We start from the raw sequence: 19,098 nt of genomic DNA on the forward strand, positions 1-19,098 counted from the left end.
GGGATGCTGGTACAACGATGTGGAGTCAAAATTTGAAGTGTAAATATGGTTTAAATGTGTAAACAGACCAGCCGCGATTTTGCTAACTAAAAACAAGGAGGTGAATGGGGTCATTTTAGTTACTACTTTTCTGAGGGCTGGCGATCTCTCACAATGTATTTAATCTATAAACAGACTACCTGATTATCTTCCTTAGACCCTGTAGATGTAGTTACTACAGTTTGGAGTCGAAATTCGAAGTATAAATATGGTTTAAATGTGTAAACAGGACGCCTGACGTCCACGTTCAATATTAGCATAAGCTAACCAGAGAGTGCCGGCAGAACGTAATAAAACATTAACTCCATTCAGTACATCGTAACAGTACAGTGGGGTCGCTGTGTTATATCAGTACATTAATATTCTATTTATTTTGGTTTTACTCACTCTCTCAGATCTCACTGCTCTCTCAAATACACACGGGGATTTCTGTCCGTCGCATACGGCAGCCGGTGAGGATAAGAGGTGGGCGTTAACGTCTAACGCTCGACTAACGCTCGACAATCCGAGCTGCTGATTGGCCCAGAGCTGACAACGCTCGACTACGCTCGACAGCACTGGCTGCTGATTGGCCCAGAGCTGACAACGCTCGACTAACGCTCGACAGCACTGGCTGCTGCTCATTGGCTGGCATACAGAGACCATTGCTGGTCATATTGCGCGAAGAGGAGTTCGAGAGAGCAAGGGAGCGGTTCTTCTCTCCCGGCCCCCCGACGGCCGCATTTGGCGGGGCTCGTGTGATAAAAAGCAGCCCCAAAGAGCCTCTCCTTCTATTTCTCCCGATTATAACGCCAAAGAATTGGAACGATCCCCCCTTTCCCCCTCCTTCTCTCAACATGTGTCAGTCAAAAGCTGTTGTCCTACGTCATCCCGAGCACATGGCTACTTATCATACGGCGGCGACACGGAGAATTAAAGGCCCTGCACGCATTTAAAGCGACTAGACCTGTTTGGTTAAATGTACATTAATATTTGAATGGCTCCAGGTTTGTTTGGTTAAATGTACATTAATATTTGAATGGTTTTGGCCTCATGAATGGCTCCAGGTTTAAAAAGTTATGTTAAAAAATATTTAAATAGAGAAGACAAGGATTTAATCAATTAAATGTTTATTAGAAAGGGTCAAAATGTATAACATAAGCTGGGAAATTGCAGTGTAGCAGCAGCATTACACACAGTAACAACAAACAAACACACACACACACACACACACACACAAATCAAAAAAAGCAATATAGAATGCAATATAAAATATGTATAAATAACCAGTATAATGCAGTCCAAAGTAAAAATAAAAAATATAAGGTGCAATGAACAGATGAAACATATAAGGTGCTTGGATAATACAGTACAGTTGGATAATTTTAATGTTTTTGTGACCTCTTCTCAGCCAGCCACAGCTCCACAGTCTTCCCTTCATAAAGAGCACAGAAGTGCTCTCCCCCATATTGGCTGTGGCCAAAGTCTTTCTGCTGTGGCTGGCCACAGAGCTGGCAGATCCTCAGTTTGTGGGGCTTCCTCACTTCCCCCCCCCGGTTTCTCTGGTTTCTCATACTTCCGTTTGAGGTTCCAGGCTGTTGTTCTGGGGAGCTTATGCAGCTCACCAGGGCCAAGCTGTTCCCTGGTCCACTCTTGCACTGTGCGTCCTCCAGGGCCCTCTTTCACAGCACAAAAGTATTGGCCCTTGAAGTACGCGTGGCCACCATCCACCGTGCATGCTTGGTCACAGATGTAGCAGGGGTCCCCAGGCTTGTGCTGTGGCTTTCCCCTGCTACTTTGGAGGACTTTTTTGTCTTTTGCCGCTTTAATTTTGCGCCTGTACAGAGTGCAACAGGTGGGCTTGCTGGTCCCCGCCACTGGCTCTGCTGCCTGAAGCTGTCGAGGAGAGGAGCTGGAGGAGGAGGATGACGAGGAGGATGAGGAGGCTGAGGAGGAGGAGGATGAGGAGGATGAGGAGGAGGTGCAGTCGTAGTCCCCTAAAATATAAAATACAATACAGAACTCTGTTAGTCAAGGTACATAGAAACACATATGTAGTTTTAAAAAGTGTATTTCTAACAAACCTAATGAAGTGACATGTCTGGTTTTTCGCTTTGCTTTTCTGCCTTCCATTCTGTCCAAATAAAATGCTTGAATGAATTGACTGTCTGTTTTTTGCCTTCTTTTTGAAACCCCTCTTGGGGAGACACACCTACCAGTCCGGCCCTCTCTCAGTCCGGTCAAACCCCCAAGTTCTCGCAGGAGGTAAGAGCCCCCCTGTTGTTTTAATCAGGAAGCCAGGAGGTGAGAAGTGAAGGCCCCTCGGCACCCCCTGTTGTTTTACAATGTCCACTTGTAAAAGGCCAATTCTCACCTAGTCTCTAAGTAAGCCTTTGAACCTGACCTGGTTTGACCCCTTGACCCTACTTTCAAGTGAGGAGAGGGAATGATGTATTGTGACTGTAACTTGTGGGGATTTACTGATATCAGGCACCTATTCTAGATACCTAGTCTTCCCTATATTTATTTAATTTCTTAAAGGCAGAAAGAAGCAGGAGAAAGCATTGGTTTCAAAAAAGAAAAGTTTATTTAAACTAAAACAATTAAGACAACTATATACAACTATATAGATATTGGAATTTGCCCATTGTGGGACAAATAAAGGTATAACTTATATATGACAACTATATACATAATATTAATTTAACAAACACAACTGACTAACTAAATACATACACACATATACACAATATTTACAAATCCCTCCCTGCCAAACACACACACACACAAACAAAGTGTTCGCTCAGGGAGGGGGAGCTGCCCCATCACACAAACACACACACACACACACACACACACACAGTGTTCGCTCAGGGAGGGGGGGCTGCACCATCACGCCCCTTCACCTCTGCCAGCCACTGCTCCACAGTTCTCCCTTTCCCGTCGGCCCGGGAGCAGAAGGTCTCCGTCTTGTAGCGGCTGTGGCCAAACGCCCGCGTCTTGGGTTGGCCACAGTGCCTGCAATTGAAGTGGGAGACCTTCTTTGCTGGTTTCATATATTCTCCCAGCTCCCGGGCACGACGCTCTTTCTCCTCCTGGAGCTTGCGCCTCCAGGCAGTGTTTCTAGGCACTGGTGGAGCAGTGGCAGCTGTGGCTGTGGAGGGGGTGACACCTGCCTCTGCGCTGGCGGACGGGACAGTGTCCGCGCTGGCACTGGTGGATGGGACGGCGTCCGCGCTGGCACTGGTGGACGGGACGGCGTCCGCGCTGCCACTGGTGGACGGGACAGCGTCCGCGCTGGCACTGGTGGAGGCTTGTGGGGTGGCTGAGGAGGAGGAGGAGGAGGAGGTGGTGGCAGTTGAGGAGCTGGCGACGATGAGGTCGTATAGCTCCGGGGCCAGCGGCCCTCTGATGGTGGCAGCCAGACCGGAAGCGTCCGCAGGCAGGCGGTGCTGGAGGGGCTGGTCTGGCTGATCAGGCTGCTGCCCCACAGTCCGTGGGGCAGGCAGGGGCTCCGCTGCAGTCTGGGAAGCGCTGGGCCCCGGGACTGCAATGGCGATGGTGTCCCTCATCATCGCCTTGCTCCTCTTGGTGTGCCTTAAAAAACAGAATGTAACAAATGCACATTAGTAATCATGACATCACACACACACACACACACACACACACACACACACACTCACACACACACTCACACTGCCACTTCAGATCAGATGTGAGAGAAAGGATCAGGTCTTACCATTGCGTCAGGGTCCGCTGATTGACCTCATACAGCTGGATGCGGGTGCTCGTCATGAGGGCTGCACAACTATAAACATTCTCTCGAATTGTTTGATAGTCCCTCATGACGGCACTCCAGCGATGAAGGCGGACCCCGGCAATCGTCCTCTCCTCGCCGCAGTGGAGGATGCTGAGGTCCAGCAGGACAGCCTCCACAAGCCTTGACACATCGGGAGACTGCGCCGCTCCCGCCCCCTTGCCCAGGACCGCACTACATTGACACACACAGAGAGAGAGAGAGAGAGAGAGAGTGAGTTAGTTTGTGACTGACAGCACAGAACAAGAACTAAACAAAGCTTGGAAATTTATTGTGACTGCTTACCGCTTCACACTATCCACCCCTGGCGTGTGAGCGTGCCGCTGGCTGGTCCTGAATCGGCCCTGGACGAGCCGGTCCTGGTGACGGGGGGGGAATTTGACCGCCGCCTTGTCCCAGTCACTCAACTTCAGCCAGAGAGCGGTAACCTCTCTGGCTTGCCTGGGAGTGACGTAGCGGCGGTGGCGCAGTTCCACCAGGGCCTGGGCCAGGGCCACAACGGGCTGGTAGCCGCTGCGACCGTCTGGCCCGATAACCTCCTCCTCCTCAGCCTGCTGCACCTCCATTTGGTCCAAGCGGGGGGGGCGGGTGAGGTTTGAGGACTGAAGGAGAGCACTGTGGTGTTCGAGGAGACAAATCTCCTCTGGCTCCTCTTCCTCCTCCTCCTCCTCCTCCTCCTCCTCCCCGAACCCTTCATCACTGCCCCCCCCCGCTTCCTCCTCATCAGTCCCTGGAGTGTCAGGATCACCGAGGTCCTGCTGCAGCACAGCACCCGTCTGGGAGAACAGGTACTCCACCCCAATGAGTTCCCCTGTGGGCACACACACACACACACAAACACAGATGTTAAATGACAGACACCTAAGACAGGTGTTAAACGTTACCGTTACCTCAGACAGATTTATGACTTACCTGTGTACTCCCTGGGCATGGTGTACATGTCGAGCAGCGTGCGCCCAAGAAGCTCTTGGGTCAGCTGGTCGAAGCTGTGCTGCAGCTGGGCACTGTAGCAACGCAGCGGCGACCTCTGTCCTCCCTCGACTGCCGCCCTGCCTCGATTCTCGTTCCACCGCACCAGGCCCTCCAGCAGGTACACCTGGAAGTGTACATCACTTGCAGATTGTCCTAAGCAGAAACAGAGCAACACAGTTAGTGTGAGGACAAATAAACACACAAATACATAATTGAGTCTGTGTTGTAAACCACACATGTACTTACCTGGGATGAAGCGGCACAGGTGCAGGTGGAACGATTCCAGGGAAGTGGAGCCTCGGCCGCACCGGTAGACGGGGAGCCTCACCCCGCCTTTGGTGAGCTCTCCCGTCTTGGTGTAGAGGTCCACTCCCGCAGGGTCCTGAATGCAGTCGAGGTGTCGGCGCTGCGTGCTCCAGATCTCCTCCATTCGGGCGCGGTCGATCAAAGGGACGCCCATGCTGTCCGTCACGTGCCAGAAGGTGTCCAGCACCTCTTGGACCAGCCGCTCCGTCTCCACTGCACCCCTGGTGCGGCGCCCGGCAGTGACGGACGAGCTCCTTGGCGGACAGCTTGACCTCCTGGGCGTCCCTCCCCTCCTCGGACTGCTTGGCTCCCTCTCAGGCGGGACACGTCTTCGGCGTCCCACTCAAAAATGGCGAAGGAGAGCCTCGCCATGAAGAGGCCGTAGAGCTGGTGGCTGTCGGTGGTCACCCCTCTGGCGAAACGCCGCATGAGGTGCCACACGTCGAGCCTGACGACCAGCTCGTGCCACTCGTGGAACAGCTTGGACGTTTGACACTGTCCCACGGTGGCACAGCAGTCCCGGTCCACGTACAGGACCCTTGGAGGGGCCTTCCCGGCTTCGCGGTACCGCCGCATCAGTCCGGCCGCCATGTCGACAAGTCCGCCCCCCTCAGCTGCGGTGAGGACGGACATGAGCACCTGCCCGTACTAATTGCCGACGTTGGTGACCCAGGCGGCCGTCCCGGCAGCACCGCCCGCAAGCTTTTTGGTGATCTGTGTGACACAGCAACACAACAACATTCAGACACATGACAAAACAAACATTACACTGGGTACACGGCACGCTGTGGTGGATAACAAAACCTACCTTCTTGGTGGAGTCCATCTTCAAAAGATCACCAAAGATGGAAGTGACTCTGGCTCTCGTCTCGTCGAGCCTCGTCAAGGCGTCCCTGACGTAGACGTTGATGAGCCAGAGCACTGTGGGCACCCAAAGACCTCTTAAGATGTCTGATATGATACATCAGGTCACGCACGGATGTGTTGAAAACAGCTACAGATCTGCCAAAACTAGATGCCAGCCCAGTTGCATCACGAGTCCCAGAATCAACTACCACAAAGTACTTATTGTGATGAATAATTGCACTGACTGAACCTTGGAGGTTCAACAAACACATTCCATCACTCAGCAAAGTTTCCTGTAGCTGTTCATACATCACACTGTCGTCATCCAAAAACCCAAAATCTCCGTACACTGGCGAGGCAACGTCTACCTTCCACTTCCTGCCAAACACACTACCCTGTTCAATCAATTTACACAGTTTAATCTCAACACTGTCCTGGCTTCCTTCAGCAACTAAACTGGCCAACTTGCTGCCTTCTGCACAGATATCATCAATATCTTTCCCTCGCCATGTACAAACCGGAGCAATTGCATGTTTTATCGCAGCTACAACACTACCCGCTATTGATACATTTACATCCTGAGTTAATGGTGCTGCTCTGAGTTTACCGGAAACTACTGGTGCTATTGGCTCGTTTTCTAAACACCTGCAAGAAATTGGGTTAGCGTCATACTCATCTTTGACAGATCTTGGTGTGCTGACTTCCTCCTCGTCAGCTGTGGCAGGTGATGGGTCTGGGAAGGCATCCACCACGCCTGGTGTCACCGGGGCCTAAAGAAAAACAAAAAGAAAAAACCATGTATTTGTTACTTACATGTTACTTTCAACATACACTTGTGAACCTTAAAGTTGTTTTGTATTTAACTTTAATATATACTGTATCAACAAGAAAACAGCTTTGCATGCACCATTTAAAACACATTTGTGAAATGTGTGATATAACATGCACCAACCTCCTCCTCCTGCGCAGCAGCAACCACTTCCACAGCCGTGGCAGGTGAAGGCTCTGGGGATGTGTCCACCACGCATGGTGTCACCTGAGCCTAAAATAATCAAACAAAAATTAAATATTGTGTATTAACAAAATACAACTTTTTTTTTTTAATTACACACACACACACACACACACACAATAAAACTCAAATGAGGTCTTGTCATTTCAACATGTTCAACTTTGTGCATACTGAAATATCTTTGCATTCTCCATTTAAAACACATGTGTAAATGTATGGTGTAGCATGCACCAACCTCTGCAGCAGCAACCACTTTCACAGGACTGGCAGGTGTGGGACGGGGACACACCTCCACAACACTGGGTGTTGCCTCAACCTGAAAACAACCAACACAAAATGTAACTACAAAAATGAAATGTAAAGTTGCCATGTATTTTCTAATGATCTAAATAACAGACGAAATACAGCAAACACAAAGAAATATTAAATTATTGCTGCCTGTCTGTCAAACTGTACAAACCAGTAAAATATTTAATATAATAAAAAAAAACCTGGTGCTTTGCAGGTCTCCTCTTGCAGGCAACAGCTTTCCGCCTACGTTCCACGACAGGTTTCTAATGTAAAGAAGGAAACCAAATAACCTTTAAAACTATATTTGGGGAAAAGCTCCTTTTGGGCTTAAGCAATTTTTAAAGGGTGTTAATTTCAGAAAGAAGCAGAAACCAACACATACAATCTGAATGCAAATTACCGTTTTGTCATGTGGAACAGCGGTGCACTCAGGGGTAGGAAGATGGGAAGGGACAACAGCATCCATGACAGCCAACATGGAAATGCTGAACCTCACGGGGTTCAGTGGGATGAAGCACTCCTTCAATGCGACAGGAGTGGCAACAAACTAACAAATAAAAATAAAAAACACATAATAAAACAGTATTAGACAATTTCTCTCATCTATAATCAATGGACAAATAACCAATTAACCTATCATAACTATTTATGTAAAAGCATAACAAACCTGCTGTTGAACCTTCATCTTTTTCGGTGCACCAGAGGACTGTGCAGGTTCCTCAGGTACCGGTACGTTCCTCTGTAATGAAAAACAGCAGATATGTTAAAAAGAAGTACCCACTCACCATAACAGAAATAAACTGCTGGGAGAAAATCAGTCTCAACACCAAAATTACAGTGTGCAAATATTACCTTCCTGCCCCTCTCCACAGACGTCCACTCGTAAGGGTTAGAGGGGCGAGGCACGATGACCTCTCCCCTCACAACGACCCTTGGGTGACGTGACGAACAGGCAATGATGTCCTGGGAGCGGCCTGCGGTTTCGGTACAGGCACCTCCAGTGACTCGTAAGCTGCAGCCCACAGCAAACGAGTGAGGACCACCATGCCTTCGCCATCACTCAAGTGAACCTGACCAAAAGTTAGAGTAATACATTTAGTGATCATAAAATGTACTCTCAATTTGCATCTGCTATGAACTGAACTACTGCAATGTGTACATCAAACTTTTCCATTTCCTCACAATATACTCTACTTACACCATCTGGGCTCCACAGGTCCAAGTTGTTCAAAGGGAAGTGGCCAGAAGACGAGAAGTACTTGATACCTTAAATAACAACAAGAAGCTGATTAATTATTTACATACTTAAATACATTATCTTCTTTTTAAATTACAAAATAATGACTATTATGGACAAAATAATAATAATTCAAACATTTTTTCAAAATATATTTTGAAACGTACCCATTCTTGCTGCCACTCGATGGAACTCTTGACGCATGAACTCTTGTAGCTGAGGATCAACAGTCAGACATGGCACAAAGTCCAAGACAAAGACCTGCACAGAACAATTGTTCACTATTAAAGTACTTCTCCTCAAAATATCATAACCTTTAAAATAAATGTACATTATACTGTAATAGCTCATGGAACCAAATTAATCCTAGTACGAAAAGGTGTAATAGTAAATACAATATAATCAATAACCTACATTGGGCCAATGACTGCGGGCACTGTACAGGAGCTTCTGGAAGTCAGCTCCTGCCTCAAGGGGGGTCCGGCTGGCTGTCAGGTTGTTGCTGGGGGCCATGATGCAGACTGCGTCCGGGGTCCGAGGTACGTCAGCGTTGAGTAACTCGGTCCTCAGGTCGGACGCACAGGCCCCCGGTGTGGACATGACACCAAAGGAAAGCATTCCCTCTGGCATCGGCACGATCCCGTCTGCAATGGAGCGCAGATGGGACGCTCCTACAATAAGAACAAACTGGGGAGGGGGCACAGAAGGAATATCATTAGAATGAAAATCACTAATCAATCATCAGAGCAGATATTTTGTTTATAAATTGCGAAATGCATTACCTTCTTATCAGGAGACTCAGCAGGGATGACCAGCTTGTGTTGGCGGGCCGTGACTGAAACTGGCCATTTCCTCACACGATGGCGTGTACCGGTGCCACGGCCTATTATAAAACACAGAAACAAACACCAAAATAAAACTTAATTAACCACTGCAAAATTAGTTATGACACATGCACACCTTACACATATAGGCAGAATAGTTGAATAAATGAAACGTGTACTTACGAGGAACAAAGTCACGACTGGGCCACTTACGGTAACCTTCTCGCGCTCTGCCTCCCTCCTCCCAGCAGCCTCAGAGCGACGAAAGGACTTGCCACGTGGCATCTAAAAGGATGCAAGAATAAATTATAATGAGTTTTAATCACACTCACAAGACACTTTAAGGCAGGGGTGTCAAACTCATTTTGGTTCAGGGGCCACATACAACCCAATTTGACCTTAAGTGAGCTGGACCAGTAAAAGGCATAGTTAATAATAACGCAGGTCTGCAATGGTGAATGAAATGATCCGGATGTAGTAAAACGCACAGACTCAGAGCTTCAGAGGGTTTTAAACCGTTTCAATGTCCTACACAAATATATAAATGTTTAAACTTCAGTCAATATGTACATAATGCACATCATTAGATCATTAGTTATAGAGTCTCCACAATTCAATCGCTCACTTCATTTTACGGAAACTATAAACACCAAAGTAACGTTATAACGTTGATTCATTCGGACTTCACACGGTAAACAACAGAGACGGTAAACAACTCTAAAGCGGGAATAAAGTCTGTACGGTCTGTGTCCGTTCCTCCATTAAGAGTCCATGTATCACTACAAAAGGTTTCATTACATTAATATCATCATGTATAGTCCGTCACTCACGGTCTGTTTACTGTCTGTACGCCGGCCGGATGACGTAAATATGCAGCTGACGTAAAGCGGCGTTCACGTTCACTGTCATGGCTGCGGCGCATATAAACCAGCAGTAGAGCTAAAATGTACCGTAAGTTACTATTACCATACGAAACTGAAGAGAAACAGTACAGTTAGAGAATATTTCCATATGTGCTGAGCAACAGTTTGTGCTAAAGGAAATAAACGCAGGTCCCCAATTCAGTGTTTTAAGCAAATACACGCAGGACAATTATTATAAGTTTTACGGTATTTTATTTACTGTTAGTGCTTTGTTCAGCAATGCATCATATTCATTAACATAATCATACATTATTATCAATAATACAGATTGTAATTGTTAAAATTAAACTCACCGTAGAAGGCAAATCCTCTGCTTCCAAAGTGAATGAATGTGTGTATATGTATAGAGATATATATATTTATATATATCTCTCTCTCTCCAACTCTCTCTCAATAGCTCTCCAACTCTCTCTCAATAGCTCTCAGGGTTTGCGTACACAAAAACAGCTCCGTATCTCTCTCTCTGTTGTTGTGGTAGCAAGAACGACAGTTAGCTTACGGGGAACCTATATAGGCTACTGGCGACATTCGAAAAATTTGGTTCAACCAATCAGAGCGCGGTACAGGAAGGTGGGGTGGATCATTACGATGAACCGTGTTGTACAATAATGTGAAACTGGACATTAATTATCTGATAAAATTGTTTAGTACTATTACAATGTTTTATAATTTTCAGAAATAAATATATATGTGTCTGGTAATTTATTTTAGCTAAAATAAAAGATATAGCCTAAACCCTCAACCCAGCATGAAATGGTTCAGTCCTACCAATGTGCAAACCGTAATTTCTCATAAAAAAAACAAAAAACAACCGGAAATAGAATGTCAAAATAAATGTCGTATTGAATGCTTTCATTATAAATTATGTAATGGATTTTTAAGTAATTTCGTACCATAAACACAAAAGCACTAAACAGTAATATGGTTTAAGTACATTAAATATCATTATTGATAAAATTGCAACCTCCCCATTCACTTACTGATTTGTTTACATTAAATAAACACTATCAAATTAATGACGGCTACAGACACTAATAAATTAAATAATTTTAGCATATTCATATACATTTTCCACTACAAAGTTATATGTGTTGTCAACAACACAAGATTGTATGAAAAACTCTCAATTTTCGTGTGGTAACCTATCAACACATGGCTAATTTTAATATTCAAATGAGCCATGTGTTCACAACAGGTCTCTCACAGTTGCTAGGTTACCACCAGGCTGTCAATCAAGCTCTCAGTGACAGAGAACTTAACCTTACCCTTTATCTATCCAGATAAAAACATTAAGAACAGTTTCTGTATGATGTTTATTAGACCTATGTCATCTGAATTGGAAGGGCACGTTGTCATGAGCTGTATCTTGTATATTTATTATTAGCTATGTGGTATGTGTATGCACCTTTATGTAATCTGGTGGAAAAACATTAAAATATAAAACCGGATACCAAAAAAATATGTTTGCGTGTACCCGTGTATGCAAAGTGTCCTCCTGTTTGATGTGGAGGAAATGGCCACCCTAATCTGGAGTTGTAACAAAAGTAATTATTTGTTTGTAAGTATTTATGATTCTGAAATTGATGACTTAAATATAGATGTTCATTTATACTTCTTCATCCATTCAAACACAGAAATACAGTATTACTGTCCAGCTGTATCTTTACTGCCAACTAAAGCTTGTTTACTAATACTTCAACATATCAGGACATAGGATGTGTTTTCTGTGGTACAACATTTCTGGAAATATGAGGCGAACTTGGAGACATTAGACATTAATCTCCTATTTTATGAAAGTGTTTAATGCTTAATAACCACAGAAACTATTTCAATTTTTTAAATAAATGTATTTATTATTTTTGTTTAATTTGTTGGAGTTTCCTCCTGCTCCTCCTCCTCCTCCTCCTGCTGGCCTGGCTCACCACTGGCCTGCTGCTCCTGCTGGCCTGGCTCACCACTGGCCTGCTGCTCTGCGACTGCACACATGGACACAGATAAAAATAAATCTTAATTTTATCAGTCTTGCGTCCAATCAATAAAAAACACAAATATATTAATTCACTCAAAAAGCAGACTTGTGGTCAGTTGAATGTTAATCTATTATCTATTATCACACAAACACACATTATCTGTAGCATGCAAAACACAAAACACCAACACTTACCGAGAGGAAAGGCCGCGGCCAATTCGAGGTCCTCCTCCAGCTGCTGGGTGGCCTTGTGCAGCTGGGGTTAGGGTTAGGAATAGGGATGAGTGCAACATTAGACATTGGTCTAATCAGCATGTTTCTCCTCACAGGGTTAGGGTTAGGGTTAGGAATAGGGATGAGTGCAACATTAGACATTGGTCTAATGAGCATGTTTCTCCTCACAGGAAGGTTGTGGAGAGTTCAAAGCAGGTTCAATCTGTTCATTTTTTCCTTCCGCTTCTTTGGGTGTCAGTCTCGACTTCCGGTGATAACCGGAAGTGGGCGTAATTCCGGAAATAGAGGTGAAAATCCTTGTATCTCGGCAACCGTAGGTCGTAGAGACTCGGGGACAAGTCCTGCGTGTTCAGAAGGGTCGGATTATGGCAGACGGAGCGCGTTTCCAAGTGTGTGCGACGTTCGGTTACGGAGTTATTCCCGTTTGAGTGTGTCCATTTATTGCCAATGGGGCGACTGGTTGTTGGAAAATTTCAAAGTGTCAGCCCTAGTATGGGATTTTTCAGAAAGTGTTTAGGAGCACGTTTGGGGCCATTTGGAGTGGATTGGGACAGGTTTGTATGTTGACTGTTTTGGAGTGTCTGAGGTGGTTGGTTGTGTGTAGGCAGGTGTGGGAGTGGTTAGGTTCAGGGTAAGGCTACTGGGAAAGGTGTTATTTGGTTAGGGTTAGGATAGAGAAAGTGGATGAGTCTCGGCACCGCGCAGCGGTGTCGAGGCTCCATGCACGGGCCATCCTGCTCCAGATCAGGAAAGCTCTTATTTGAGGTTGAGGCCTTTGGGGTGTAATGTTTCTAATTTCATAATCCAGGTCCTCTCGGCTCGGGTTCTCTGTGTGGCATTCCAGCTAGGGTCCATCTGGATGATCGTGGCCCGGACAGACGACCATCCATGGGCCAGAAAATGGCTGACCAGAGGTGTGTGTGTTTCCCTCCGTCTCTGGATGTTGTACCTGTGCTGGGTGAACCGCTGTAACAGCGTGTTTTTGGTCTCCCCAACATACTGCAAGCCACAAGAGAGACATGAGATGAGGTAAACGCAGTTTTTGGAGTGGGGATTACCACATGCCATGGTCTTATAGACTGTTTTATTAGAGTGGCTGCGTATCCACCTGGCATGTTTGAAAAATTGGCCGTAGCCCCTGGGTGCAGAGGTTGTTAGGGGCTTCATTTTGGCCGAGACCAGGTAATCCTGGAGGTTCTTGTTTTTTCTAAAGGCCGCTATAAACCTGTGGTTGTTCAGGTGTCCTGGCCTAAGGACTTTTTGGTCAAAATTGTGTTTAATTTTCCTACACAGGGTGACCGCTGGCCTGGAATAGGTGGTCACAAAGGGGAGAACCTCTGCCGTGTCTAATGGCCTTGTCTCCAGGAAGGTGCTGAGGGCCTTACGCCGGAAGGAGCGTGAATATCCCCTGGTGGCCAGAGCCCTGAAGAGCGTCTTTGTGGCCGCCATAAAATCACTCTTATGAGTGCATATTCTGTGGAACCGAAGTAATTGGGATTTCAGTATGCCCCTATATGTGTGTTTTGGGTGGTGACTGTTTTTAAAGAGCAGAGCATGGGTGTCTGTTTCCTTGAAGAAGACTTTAATATCTAATTTGTTAGTCTGTTTGAAGTTTGTTCCTTTATAGGTGGTGGTGTCCAAGAAGTCGACTGACGTGGTGCTGGTGGTGGACTTCAGTGTGATGGACGGGTTGTGGTTATTCAGGGTAAGTACAAATTGGTCAAATTCTTCCATGGAGTGGGACCAGATCCCCCAGATATCATCCAGATATCTATAATAATGCAGTGGTTTTTTGTTGCAGGTTGCCAGGGCGGAGGTCTCCCATTCAGCCATGAAAATGTTGGCATACGCCGGTGCAAATTTCTTGCCCATAGCCGTGCCTTTTATTTGCAAATAAAATTTGTTGTCAAATTCAAAATCATTCCTCCTCAGGTTAATGGCAAGGAGTTGTAATAATTCCTTATCTGGTCTTTTTTTATCTGGAAATTTTGTGAAAATATTCTTTATGGCCTGAATGCCTTCATCAATGTCAATATTAGTGTATAAGCTGTCGACGTCCATGGTGAACAGGATGGAGTCGGGGGGATTTGGAGTTGTTTGACTGTATTAACAAAATGGTAGGTGTCCTTGAGATAGCCCAAATGTTTATTGGAAAGGGGATTGATGTAGTAATCAATAAATTGGGCCGTATAGTAGGTCTCACTATCACAATCGGAGACAATGGGTCTCCCAGGTGGGATTTCGAATGGAACACTCCATTTTGAGGGTTCTTTATGGATCTTGGGTAACAGGTAAAACAATCTGGGCCGGGGGGATTGGATTACCCAGCAGGTAGGTGTATTGTTTTTTATTTATGAATTTTTTGTCTAATAATGATTGAATAATTGGTTGCACCATTTTTTTAGTTTCAGGGTAGATAGGTTCCTTTAAGACAGAATAATACTTTGTGTCTGTTAGCTGTCTGTTACCCTCAAATAAATATTGTTCCCTGTCCATCAGTACTACTGCACTGCCTTTATCTGCTGGCTTTATGATGATGTTTTTGTTTTCTTTTAGGTCCTTAAGGGCTTCAATTTCATCTTGGTTGAGATTGTTTTTGATTGGGAGTGGCTGGAAATTGTTTTCAAAATAATTAATGTCAGCTTGGATGAGGTCAGTGATATCTGGTGGCAATTTAGAGAGGGGGGGGCTCCAATCAGATTTTTGGGTAAAGGGGGTGAAAATTACATCTTTTTTGTTTTGAAAATAAACATGGAGTTTGATTCTCCTATGATATTGCTGCAGGTCCCATCTGCTTTGCTCAATGATGTTGCTCTGGCTCCCCCTAGTGGGGATGAAAGAGAGGCCCCTGTCCAGGAGAGTGAACTGGGCCTGGGTTAATTTGAATGTCTGTGATAACACCAGTACATTTTTTGACCCCCTCCTGAGAGTGCAGGCTTATGGGGATGAGCATTTTAAATACCCCGTCCAGTGTTCAAACATGTGTTTGGCGGTGGCTTTTGTCCAATGTATGTTATCTGCCCCAGTTTCAAAAGATTTGGAGGGCAGTCTGGGGATGAAGAGGCAGTTTTTTTGAATATGTGCGTTCAGGTGGACCAGGCAGGACTGCTCTTTGAGGGGTAAGTGACGGGAATAATTGATTAAAGGCACCCAAACGGCCGCTTGGGGGAATTTAGCTTCAGCTGCCTCCACTGTGGCTAATAGCTGCTGTGTCAGGATTGTTTTGGATGCAGCGTTTCTGTTGTTTATACCAAAAGAGAGGACCAATTTCTCTAATTTGGTGGAGGTGGTGGCCTTATCAATTAGCGTTTTAGCATGTGCTAATGTCGCTCCTGGGTAGCTGTCAATTTGTAGGTTGGTGCTTTCAAATGGAGGCATTTTGGCCAAGTTAGAGTCTCCAATGAAGGCCCACTCTTTGCCAATGCTGAGGCCCCAATCCTGTATTTTATTCTGTGTGTTAATGTGTTTTGTAGGTCTCCTGGTGTTGGGCATAGGCGCTGGGGTCGGCGCTGTCGGTCTAGGCCGCAGCGTGAGTCTGCTCTGGGTTGCTCTTCTAAGGCTCCTGAATTTAACAGGAGTGGACTGAGCGGTGGAGGCCTCACAAGGGCCTTTATGGGGCTCTCCCCGATCCCCGTCACCTGAGAGGCAGGTGATGGAGTCTGGGCTGTGGACCACACACGGGTTTAAAGGAGCAACTGTCGGTGTCAGCGCGACTGTTAGCGCTGGGGAGGCTGCTGGCACCGGAGCGGCCAACTGCCCCGGAGCAGCCGCCGGCGCTGGAGCGGCAAGCTGCACCGGAGCAGCCTCCGGCCCCGGAGCAGCCCCCGGCACCGGAGCGGCCTCCGACATCGGAGCAGCCTCCGGCACCGGAGCGGCCAGCCGTACAGGAGCAGCAGCCACCGAGGGAGCAGCCGTCGTCGCCGGAGGAGGATTTTCAGGTAAGTTATCATTTTTTTCCTCTCCCTTTGCAGGTAAACATACCGCAGGTGCTAACCTCCGGGCTCTCTGGGGCCTCGGCTGCTGCTGAAAGAAGCCGAGGAGGTCCAGGGAGGCCGCTGGAGGAGGAGGAGGAGGAGGAGGAGGAGGGGGGGCTGGTGTTACTGGTGAGTGGGCCCGTGTTTCCAGTACCTCCAATTCCTTGTTGTCATTGTTGCCGTGGATTTGTGCCTGAACACTGTGTTGTGTTTGTGTTTTTTGTTTATCGAACACAGGTGGCGGAGCTGTGGCAGGGGGTGGTGGCGGGCAGTCAGGCTTACCCCCATCCGTGTCTGGGTCGAGCTGCACGACCATGAGGGCCTCCACCTGCTCCAGGGTCTCAGCCTGGAGTCTCCTACCCAGGTGTCTTTTTGCCCAGGTGGAGGCCACTTGAAAGGGGGCAGGCCAATCACGTTTGGGCAATGCAGATAAGGTGTTAAACTCCTTATCAATGGAGTCAATGTAGTGATCCCTGAGAATAAGGATTGTTGTATATTCCCAGTTTTTGGCATTGCTCTCAATGAGGAGACGGGCCCCCTCACTGGGGCTGGCCGGTTTAATTGTGGTGGCCAAATTAGTTGTTAATTTATGGATTGCTGGGGGGGGCTTATCGGTCGAAACATTTTTCAGGTGGTGGGCCAATGTAATGATTTTTTTCATTATCCTGGCCTTAATTCCAAAATCAGGGTCATCAGACTGTTGTCTGTTTCCATTCCTGTTTCTCTCCCTCTTTTCCCCATGTGTGTTGCTTGTATTCCTCCCTGTGTTGCCTGTGTTTCTCCCTGTTCCCCCTGTATTTCTCCCTGTGTTATCTGTGTTTCTCCCTGTGTTCCATGTGTTTCTCCCTGTGTATCCTGTATTTCTCCCTGTGTTCCATGTATTTCTTCCTGTGTTTCCTGTATTTCTCCCTGTGTTCCATGTGTTTCTCCCTGTGTTTCCTGTATTTCTCCCTGTGTTCCCTGTGTTTCTCCCTGAATTCCATGTGTTTCTCCCTGTGTTCCATGTGTTTCTCCCTGTGTTCCATGTTGTGTTGTGTCTTGCAGGTTGGTTGTACGGGGCCCTGCGGCTTCCCGGATTTTCAAAAAATTGTGGCCTATGGCCATGCTCCGTGGAACGGTAGCGTTGTGGGTAGTCGTCCCTCCGTCCATGTCCTCTGACAACAGAGGCATAGCTGGGACGCTGCCCTGTGGCCTGGTAGCGTTGGCGGGAGCGGTACTGGGCTGAGCGGGGTCTGGGCCTTCCCCCCGGGGGCTGCCTGTAGCGGTCACGCCGGTAGGACACCACCGTCCAACCCTCTTCCCCGTTCTCACCACGCATTATAGGCCGTGGGAAAATAAAAAACAAAAAAATAATAAAAGAAATTATATGTGAATGAAATTTGAACAAGCTTTGAACGACGTTTCGGTCTAAAGATAGACCTTCTTCAGGTTAGCTTGTTCTGTGGTTGTGAAAGTGTTGTAGAGTGAGTGTTCTCTGTCTCTATTCTTCCATGTAGTGTGCTCGAGCTGTGAGAAGCAAGTGGGTTAGGGTTAGGGTTAGGGTTAGGTCTTGGGAAAGAAGACTGTCCCCTGTAGGGAACAGTGGGTGCACTCTCCTTCCACCCTCTTCCTCCCCGGTCCTGAAACGGTTGGCGAGCTCGCCCGCGTCTGCCACCCCGTTGGACCAGGGTCCAATCATCCTCCAGGTAAACAACCATGGAAATGGTTGTTGTTTGTTTGTTGTTGTTTGTTTTATGTATTTAAATTTTTGTTAAAAAATAAAAAATAATTTTTTGTAAAATATAAACTATAATTGTTGTCAAAAATAATAATACTAATGAACTAAGGAAGGTGTGTCCCCAGCAACGTTTCGACTGTAAGTCAGTCTTCTTCAGGCGAATAGGACACACTAATAACTATGCTGGTCAGTAAGGCTGGTGAGCGATGTGAACAGCTCGAGGTAGAAATGAAAAGTGAGCTCCCACTTGGGCTCCTCCTTTTATACCCTCTATTTTTTTCAAAAGAAATTTTGCATTTGGTTTTGTAATTTGTAAAATCCTTCTCCTACTCAAGTTTTTTTAACCCTGTAACTCCCCATTGAAATGAATTATCACATAGCCAATGTATTTTTATAGACTTTTACCTTTTTTAACTTATTTATTCATACTCTCATGATTGTTTGTAAAATTTTTTTTATAATATTATTTTTAATTATATTTTTTTTTTTTTATATTTTTTTTTTTTTTTTTATTTTATTTTTTTTTTTATTTTTTTTTTTTTTTTTTTTTTTTATAAAAAAAATTTTTTATTTTTTTTTTTTTGTTTTTGTTGTTTTTATTTTTAAATTTTTAAAATATAATAAAATTAATTTAATATATTTTAAAAAATAAAAAAAAATTTATTTTTTTTTTTTTTTTATATTTTTTTAAATATTTTGGGGTTTTGGTTTATTTTTTGGTTTGGGGGTTGGGTTAATTTTTTTTTTTTTTTTTTTTTTTTTTTGGGTTTGGTTTGGGTTTGTTTTTTTTTTTTTTTTAAAATTAAAATTTTTTTTTTAATTTTTTTGGGGGGGGTGGGTTTGTTTTGGTTTTGGTGTTAAGAGAGGGGGGGGATTTTCCCGGGCCCGGGCGGGGTGCGGGGGCTCTATCCAGGGCCCATCCTTCCTCAAAAACAAGAAAGCTCTTATTTGAGGTTGA

At 45.8% G+C, this 19,098-nt stretch overlaps 3 protein-coding genes and 1 long non-coding RNA gene across 7 annotated transcripts; 2 read left to right on the forward strand and 2 right to left on the reverse strand.

Annotated features, from left to right (window-relative positions):
* Positions 1 to 1,076: 1,076 nt before the first annotated feature.
* On the reverse strand, positions 1,077 to 5,277 carry LOC127371994 (uncharacterized). 2 transcript variants are annotated; one of them, XM_051415330.1, is made up of 7 exons: positions 5,054 to 5,277; positions 4,748 to 4,960; positions 4,121 to 4,646; positions 3,758 to 4,009; positions 3,307 to 3,615; positions 3,195 to 3,246; positions 1,077 to 2,015 (listed from the first exon to the last, which is right to left on the reverse strand). In XM_051415330.1, the coding sequence occupies exons 1-7, from the start codon at positions 5,265 to 5,267 to the stop codon at positions 1,701 to 1,703; spliced, it is 1,881 nt and encodes a 626-aa protein (XP_051271290.1). In that variant the 5' UTR covers positions 5,268 to 5,277; the 3' UTR covers positions 1,077 to 1,700. The 2 variants fall into 2 exon arrangements, with proteins under 2 accessions (XP_051271290.1, XP_051271289.1); XM_051415329.1 differs by lacking the exon at positions 1,077 to 2,015 and having other exon boundaries at positions 2,583 to 3,615.
* A 182-nt stretch (positions 5,278 to 5,459) lies between these two features.
* On the reverse strand, positions 5,460 to 9,608 carry LOC127371791 (uncharacterized). The gene is made up of 10 exons (XM_051414870.1): positions 9,537 to 9,608; positions 8,942 to 9,186; positions 8,115 to 8,274; positions 7,930 to 8,001; positions 7,663 to 7,809; positions 7,463 to 7,525; positions 7,207 to 7,287; positions 6,912 to 7,001; positions 5,922 to 6,729; positions 5,460 to 5,827 (listed from the first exon to the last, which is right to left on the reverse strand). The coding sequence occupies exons 1-9, from the start codon at positions 9,606 to 9,608 to the stop codon at positions 5,950 to 5,952; spliced, it is 1,710 nt and encodes a 569-aa protein (XP_051270830.1). The 3' UTR covers positions 5,460 to 5,827; positions 5,922 to 5,949.
* Positions 9,609 to 13,232: 3,624 nt separating this feature from the next.
* LOC127372067 (uncharacterized) lies at positions 13,233 to 14,441 on the forward strand. Of its 2 annotated transcripts, XR_007886522.1 has the most exons (4): positions 13,233 to 13,363; positions 13,743 to 13,936; positions 14,062 to 14,154; positions 14,251 to 14,441. It is a non-coding gene; the product is annotated as an uncharacterized LOC127372067 (long non-coding RNA). The 2 variants fall into 2 exon arrangements; XR_007886521.1 differs by having other exon boundaries at positions 13,743 to 14,154.
* Positions 14,442 to 14,942: 501 nt separating this feature from the next.
* LOC127372040 (merozoite surface antigen 2-like) lies at positions 14,943 to 17,941 on the forward strand. Of its 2 annotated transcripts, XM_051415418.1 has the most exons (3): positions 14,943 to 16,387; positions 16,661 to 16,857; positions 17,468 to 17,941. In XM_051415418.1, the coding sequence occupies exons 1-2, from the start codon at positions 16,102 to 16,104 to the stop codon at positions 16,816 to 16,818; spliced, it is 444 nt and encodes a 147-aa protein (XP_051271378.1). In that variant the 5' UTR covers positions 14,943 to 16,101; the 3' UTR covers positions 16,819 to 16,857; positions 17,468 to 17,941. The 2 variants fall into 2 exon arrangements, with proteins under 2 accessions (XP_051271378.1, XP_051271377.1); XM_051415417.1 differs by having other exon boundaries at positions 16,661 to 17,941.
* Positions 17,942 to 19,098: the final 1,157 nt, after the last annotated feature.

Source organism: Dicentrarchus labrax, unplaced genomic scaffold (genome assembly GCF_905237075.1).
Source record: "Dicentrarchus labrax unplaced genomic scaffold, dlabrax2021, whole genome shotgun sequence".
In the NCBI taxonomy this organism is placed as follows: domain Eukaryota; kingdom Metazoa; phylum Chordata; class Actinopteri; family Moronidae; genus Dicentrarchus; species Dicentrarchus labrax.